Source organism: Galeopterus variegatus, unplaced genomic scaffold (assembly GCF_000696425.1).
Source record: "Galeopterus variegatus unplaced genomic scaffold, G_variegatus-3.0.2 Scaffold366, whole genome shotgun sequence".
Classification (NCBI taxonomy): Eukaryota; Metazoa; Chordata; class Mammalia; order Dermoptera; family Cynocephalidae; genus Galeopterus; species Galeopterus variegatus.
In genome coordinates, this window is record NW_007726477.1 from 352603 (window position 1) to 359917 (window position 7315).

The following is a 7315-nucleotide window of genomic DNA, read 5'->3' on the forward strand; positions in this document are numbered from 1 at the left end:
GTCCGGGCCGGGCCGGCGCCGGCTGCTGGCCGTGCTGTGAGGCGGCGGGGTCCCGCGGCCGCCGCACCCGCCTTCCTCTCGCCCAGGTGCTGCCAGGCGTGCTCGCCCTTCGTCCGGCTCCCTGACTCCGGTGGAACGCACGGCCTGCCCCTGCGCTGTTCCGTCTGTATCATGCGGGGGACCCCGGAGGAGGAAAGGGCGAGTGACTGGCCTGCGCCGACTGTGTTCGGGGGGCGCCCCCCTCTCTGAGGCGCCCCCACCTGCTGCCATGTGCCGCCGCCAAGGGTACCCAGCCTGTCGCTAAACTTTCCCGGCGCGGGCCCGGCTCTGAGTCGCTTTTCTGAGCGGAGTGTCCCAGGGACGGAGGACCCAGGCTGGCTGCAGATTATCTGTTCCTCTCGGCGGGATCCGCAGAGGTGAGAGCCCGCGCCTTCCCTTCTCCCGGGTCTTCGCCCGATTCCTCTGCCCTTTCCCGGCCGGGGGGCTGAGCGCTGTGACCCCGAGGCGCACAGTCTGGAAGGCCCAGCCAGTCAAGGGAGGGTGTCGGGACTCAGCAGTTTGGTTCCAGGAGGTGGAGGGAGCGGGGTTAACTTAGAGATTTTGGAGACCGCTTGCGAGGACCGAACCGTTGACGCCCCTCCACTAGGAAGTGGTTGCAATTTTTCTCCCCCCCCCCCCTTCTTTTTTAAAGAGTCCTTTCCCTGGATTTGGAGCCCTAACCGTTCCTCCCCAGCCTTATCCGGCGAGGTGCTGAGCGCTGCCAGCGGAGGCAGCGCCTTCCCGAAGCAGTTTGTTTTTGGACGGATTTCTTTAAGAGAAAAAGAAACCAACAGGTTGCTAGCCCCGGCGCCGCACAAGAGACGCCGGAGAGGCAAGCCCCGGCCCCGGATTCCTCGGGCTGCCTTGGCCCCTCGCGGGCTGCGGGAGGCGGGGAGGGAGGGGGCGATGGCTCGGCCTGACCCGTCCGCTCCGCCTTCGCTGCTGCTCCTGCTCCTGGCTCAGCTGGCGGGCCGGGCGGCGGCCGCTTCCAAGGCCCCGGTGTGCCAGGAAATCACGGTGCCCATGTGCCGCGGCATCGGCTACAACCTGACGCACATGCCCAACCAGTTCAACCACGACACGCAGGACGAGGCGGGCCTGGAGGTGCACCAGTTCTGGCCGCTGGTGGAGATCCACTGCTCGCCCGATCTGCGCTTCTTCCTATGCTCCATGTACACGCCCATCTGCCTGCCCGACTACCACAAGCCGCTGCCGCCCTGCCGCTCGGTGTGCGAGCGCGCCAAGGCCGGCTGCTCGCCTCTCATGCGCCAGTACGGCTTCGCCTGGCCCGAGCGCATGAGCTGCGACCGCCTCCCGGTGCTGGGCCGCGACGCCGAAGTCCTGTGCATGGATTACAACCGCAGCGAGGCCACTACGGCGCCCCCCAGGCCCTTCCCGGCCAAGCCCACCCTCTCAGGCCCTCCAGGGGCTCCGGCCTCGGGGGGCGAGTGCGCCGCCGGGGGCCCGTCGGTGTGCAAGTGCCGCGAGCCCTTCGTGCCCATCCTGAAGGAGTCGCACCCGCTCTACAACAAGGTGCGGACGGGCCAGGTGCCCAACTGCGCGGTGCCTTGCTACCAGCCGTCCTTCAGCCCGGACGAGCGCACGTTCGCCACCTTCTGGATCGGCCTGTGGTCCGTACTGTGCTTCATCTCCACATCCACCACCGTGGCCACCTTCCTCATCGACATGGAACGCTTCCGCTACCCTGAGCGCCCCATCATCTTCCTCTCAGCCTGCTACCTGTGCGTGTCGCTGGGCTTCCTGGTGCGCCTGGTCGTGGGCCACGCCAGCGTCGCCTGCAGCCGCGAGCACAGCCACATCCACTACGAAACGACGGGCCCCGCGCTGTGCACCGTCGTCTTCCTGCTGGTCTACTTCTTTGGCATGGCTAGCTCCATCTGGTGGGTCATCTTGTCGCTCACCTGGTTCTTGGCGGCTGGCATGAAGTGGGGCAACGAGGCCATCGCGGGCTATGCTCAGTACTTCCACCTGGCCGCCTGGCTCATCCCCAGCGTCAAGTCCATCACGGCGCTGGCACTGAGCTCCGTGGACGGGGACCCGGTGGCCGGCATCTGCTACGTGGGCAACCAGAACCTGAACTCGCTGCGCGGCTTCGTGCTGGGCCCGCTGGTGCTCTACCTGCTGGTGGGCACGCTCTTCCTCCTGGCGGGCTTCGTGTCGCTCTTCCGCATCCGCAGCGTCATCAAGCAGGGCGGCACCAAGACGGACAAGCTGGAGAAGCTCATGATCCGCATCGGCATCTTCACGCTGCTCTATACGGTGCCCGCCAGCATCGTGGTGGCCTGCTACCTGTATGAGCAGCACTACCGCGAGAGCTGGGAGGCCGCCCTCACCTGCGCCTGCCCGGGCCCCGACGCCGGCCAGCCGCGCGCCAAGCCCGAGTACTGGGTGCTCATGCTCAAGTACTTCATGTGCCTCGTGGTGGGCATCACGTCGGGCGTCTGGATCTGGTCCGGCAAGACGGTGGAGTCGTGGCGGCGCTTCACCAGCCGCTGCTGCTGCCGTCCGCGCCGGGGCCACAAGAGCGGCGGCGCCATGGCCGCCGGGGACTACGCCGAGGCGAGCGCGGTGCTCACCGGCAGGACCGCGCCTCCCGGCCCCGCCGCCGCTGCCTACCACAAGCAGGTGTCCCTGTCGCACGTGTAGGAGGCCGCGGCCTGCCGAGGGACCCGGGCCGGAGAGCTGAGGGAGGGGGATGTTTGGTTTGGGAGCTTTGCCAAGGTCACTTCCGTTTACCTTCAAGGTGCTGAGGCCCCTCCCGGGGCAGCTTGGAGAGGGAAAATGGGCAGTTCCCAAGGAGTACCTGTCCCAGCTCTTCTCAAAGGGACTCAGCTGACGTGTACTCTATTTTGCGTTTCTTACTGCCTTCTTTAGGAGAACCCTGTTTTTAATTTATATGTATTTTTAACTTGGTTGCATTTTGGCAACAAAATTTACCTTTGCTTTGGGGGCTTTACAATCCTAAGGTGATGAAGTTCCACTTGGTTCAGGTTTCTTTGAACTGTGTAGTCTAAATTGGGAAAATATATTTCCTGTACGTGTGTCTTTAAAAAAAAAAACGACAACCGTGATCAGTGAAAGTTTGGGTTGCTGTGAATGGGAAGTTGTCGGGTGTGCTTTTCAGTTCGTTCCTCCTTCCATTACTTAAAAGTGTCCAAGATGTTTTAAGGTGAGCTACTTCTCCCTGTTTATAGCCGCAAGTCATACCAAGGAGGAGAGTATAAAGACCTCCCCAAAGTGACAAGGTTAAGAAGCGCTTAGCAGTTTTGTGTTCATCCTTAGCTGTTTAGCCAGCTTCAGTTTTCTTTTCTAGAGTGTTTGTAATCATTCTCATTCTTAACAGCGCTGGCGTTGTGTCTCGGATAAATAATGAAATAAGTAAGCGCAGCATTATAGTGTCCCGTGTAAATATTTGCAATATTGAGAACCTAAGGGATGGTGATTGGTTGAGCTTGAATTCTGTCTAGACTGTGGGATGGCAGCTTTGTGTGAGAGAGGGAGTGTGGGTGGTTCTTAACAGCTTCAGTGATCCCTATTCTTGTTAAAAAGGAACTTGTTTTATAATTTTGGTAAAAGTGTAAACCCACTCCCTTCTTCTGGAAGTACTTAGTGATAGTTGTTTAAGGGTGCTCTTTTTTAGGTTTAAGGACTAAAATGGATATACTTCCAGTAATTAAAGTAAATGTCCAACACTTATCTGCTTCCCCCAGCCCACCTCCTTTATCATGTTAAACAGTCTTTTTGCTTTTCTTATTCCTCTCCTGGAGAGCTGTGATTAGAAACCACACCCACCCTTGAATGAAGTGCTTGAACTGGGGGAGGGAGGCTGGCTACCTGTGAACAAACATTGGCCCCAGTGAGGGAAAATAAGTGTCCCTGGACTTTGAACTAGTTTACAGCCAGATATTCTGAAAGCAGGAAGACATTGCTCTTTGCTGTCTCTTGAAAACAAATGAAGCCGTACATACTTCCATAAGCTTTTTAAATAGGATCAGTGTGGTGCTACTGCATGAGAAAAGCTCTTTCCACCCCTCAACTCTATTTTTCTTTTCCTCCTCTTCTGAGAAAGCCTATATATTGATGAGCACACATATGCACACACGCTTGCTTGCTGTTAGGGAATTCTGTTTGCTTTCTAATCTGTTTAACCCTTCACTCTTTCACATATGAAAGCCTATATATTGATGAAAACACACACACACACACATACACACACACGTGTTTCTTTGCTATTAGAAAATTGTGTTTGCTTTCCTAATCTGTTTAATCATTCATTCATGAAGTGTGTGAGGCCATTACCAGGGAAGGAAGTTACAGTGCATAAGCCAACAAAATACCAATGACCAGGATTGAGTGGGGACTAAATTTAGGAAGCTAAAATGGCCAAAGCAATTAAAATTTGAGAAAACCTTCGTAAAGAAAATGACAGGAGTCTAGGCATTTGCGCTTCATTTATACCAAAGTTGGAAAAGTAAAATTTAAGCCTAGGTTAATTCTTACTGCATGGATATTAAGTAGACAAACACATGGTTCCTGTAGGGAATTTAATCACCTTGCTGGTGGGGAGAAACCTAGTATTTTAGTTTTAAGGACTCAAAAGCTGTTCACATTTATAAAAATGCGTTGCTCTTACACAACTCATCCTCTGAATCAAAATTAAAATTTTGATTTTAAAATTAAATTGAGAATTTGACCAGTTCCTCTCCTGTTTTTCAAATAAGGACCTTTTCTGATCACTTTGACCTCTTCCCTCATTTGGTGCATCTTCCCGGAAACTAGAGACATTGTTCTGCTGCCTTCAGTCACTGTGCCTAATTTGGGTTGTCCCCACCTTCCTTTTCTTTGTGGAGGAATCTAGAAATGAGCTCGGTGTATTTAAAAGTTATGGGATGAAGTGGATGAAAATAATTTAATCATTAAAATTTTTTTCATCTTAGTAACAAACCTAAAAAGAACAACTAATTTACTTAAAAAAAAAAAAAAGACAGTTAAAACAGAGGATGCTAAGCCAAGAGGAGGGACTATAGGTAATGCTCTTTGGGGTCTAGTTCCAGACCAGCTTTCAGAGGCCCCTCTTTGTTTTGTCTCTGTTCTCACCCCTGCCTTCCCTCTCTTCCTCATCCCCTAAAAGAGACAAAGATAAAGCCTGCCACTTCCCCAAAGTCTTACTGGTTTCAGCCACCTCATCCCCTACCAGGGGAGAGAAGCTGCGTTTATTTATGGACACCCTATTTCTATCCACATACTTATTTTCCACTGATTTGCATTTTTATTATGAAAACAGATCATACTCATGAAAACAGTTATAAAATGGAAGGTTGTAGGGTATTTCAGCAACTTCTTCCCAGCCAGCTTTGTGGAGTTGGGGAGGACTTCAGGCCCGGTTTAGTCTCAAATACACAGCTTCTGGGCTGTCCCTTTCACAGTTCAATTTTAAGCAGTGTCTCACTCCATAGATTAAGGAATGAGGATTTAGAAAGAAGGTTGTCTAAGGGAACTAATGGGACCTTAATGAACCAGTTGACGGAAGTCTTTCTCATTTATATTTCCCTCCTCACATTTTGAAGTTGTCTAAATTGGCTGGAAGTCATTTTTCTTGGTGCCTTATTGGTTTATCCTTGCAAACTTTTGTCATATTTTCACGTGACCAGGGCCTGTGTGTATGTATTGTGTGTAATTGTGCAAATGTGCAAGCTTAAATAATGTGCCAACAGTACTGTTTCAAAGTTGGTATTCATTAGGCTGTTTCCTCCTGGGCCAGGGCTACACTAATCCTGACACCGCTGGCAGGAGAAAACCTCATGGATCACCCACCGAACCTTAATAACAGCATCCATGACCTCACTCTCCAGTACGGAATGGGAACCCCAGAGCTAGGAAACGTAGTTGTATATTTTAATGAACTGCTAAAGAAGCCTCTTTCATTTTTGTGCTCTACAGAAAGATCAAGGGGAGGAGGGACAAAACTTTGAATAACTGCTTTCTAACACCAAATGTGGCAAATAGGACAGAGAACATCGCAAATCTAGGCAGGTGTGAGGTACGGTGGCTAAGGACTGCCTGCTCTCTCTCTGTGCCGTTTCTGGTCTCCAAAGTCCAATCAAGTGATCCTGGGGAAAAAAGATGCCTGGGTAGGGAGGATGGTTCTGAAAGAAAAGAACTACCAAGACATTAAAGAAGGGTAATGGGTAGGTGGGATGTAAGTAACTAACCTGACTCAAAACTTTCAAAAGCTTCTTGCAGCTTGATGACAATTACAGCATTTATTTCAGCCACGATAATGTCTGTGGTACATCATTTTAAGACAATATTACGTCATGTTGTTACAAACTGTATGTGTAGTGTGTATGTTTTGTGGGTGTGTATATGCATAATATATATTATATATATTTGAGACTTAGAGACTTTTGATACGGGTTTGGTGCAGGTGAATTTATTACTGAGCCAAAAGAGGCACATACCGAGTCAGTAGTTGGAGTCCAGGGCATTCAATACTTTTTATGATTTCCATATATGTACAGTGCCTATCCCATGCAGTATAGTCATGTTAAATCTGGAACTCACAAACCAGAGCCAGCAATATTTTATTTGTAGACAATCAACTTGAATCTATTAATTATTACTGGCAGATGATTATAATTCTGAATCCATAACACTAACAAAAGGAAATGCAGAGCATCTTGATAAGACAGTTTTTTGTTTTGTTCCTGGAAGTCAGTAGAATAGCAGTTGTTTGTGGTTATGTTAGTCTTGAGATACTTAATTGTTGACCTTTTGACCTTTATTATTTCAGAAAAATTTTGTATGTATTATATTTGTGGGAAGGTAAAATAATGGTTGAGATTTTTATCAAATATGGAAATTAGTTATTTATGAAAAACAAAGAAATGTATATTTTTGTTTCTTTGTTCTCAATTAATGTAGATAAATTTAAAAATGCATTAAAGCAATGGTAAATAAAAAGATGCTGTAGAAGTCTTTTTCTCCTCATGTTTTTATGGAGAGACACTGCTTTCTATGAGTATCTGAGGAGATTTGGGGATTTTAACTTAATAACCAGATTTCTCAGATGTACTTTATAAGCAGCAAAATTATTAATAAGTAAAAGCAAGCAAATTCCAATCATCAGAAGCAAAACTAATTAAAACATTTTACTTGAGGGGCCGGCCCGGTGGCGCACTGGATAAGTGCGCCGCTTGGGAAGCGCGGCGGCGCTCCCGCCCGAGGGTCCGGATCCCACATACAGACCGGTTCC

General features: G+C 50.1%; 1 protein-coding gene and 1 pseudogene across 2 annotated transcripts; both read left to right on the forward strand.

Moving 5' to 3' along the window:
- Positions 1-248: 248 nt before the first annotated feature.
- Positions 249-3754, forward strand: FZD5 (frizzled class receptor 5). Of its 2 annotated transcripts, none has more exons than XM_008568007.1 (2): positions 249-285; positions 692-3119. In XM_008568007.1, the coding sequence occupies exon 2, from the start codon at positions 946-948 to the stop codon at positions 2704-2706; it is 1761 nt and encodes a 586-aa protein (XP_008566229.1). In that variant the 5' UTR covers positions 249-285; positions 692-945; the 3' UTR covers positions 2707-3119. The 2 variants fall into 2 exon arrangements, with proteins under 2 accessions (XP_008566229.1, XP_008566228.1); XM_008568006.1 differs by lacking the exon at positions 249-285 and adding an exon at positions 287-416 and having other exon boundaries at positions 692-3754.
- A 1301-nt stretch (positions 3755-5055) lies between these two features.
- On the forward strand, positions 5056-7038 carry LOC103586699 (annotated as a pseudogene).
- Positions 7039-7315: the final 277 nt, after the last annotated feature.

Coding starts and splice junctions, on each gene's coding strand:
- FZD5 (XM_008568007.1), top strand. CDS start 946: ATGGCTCGGCCTGACCCGTCCGCTCCGCCTTCGCTGCTGCTCCTGCTC.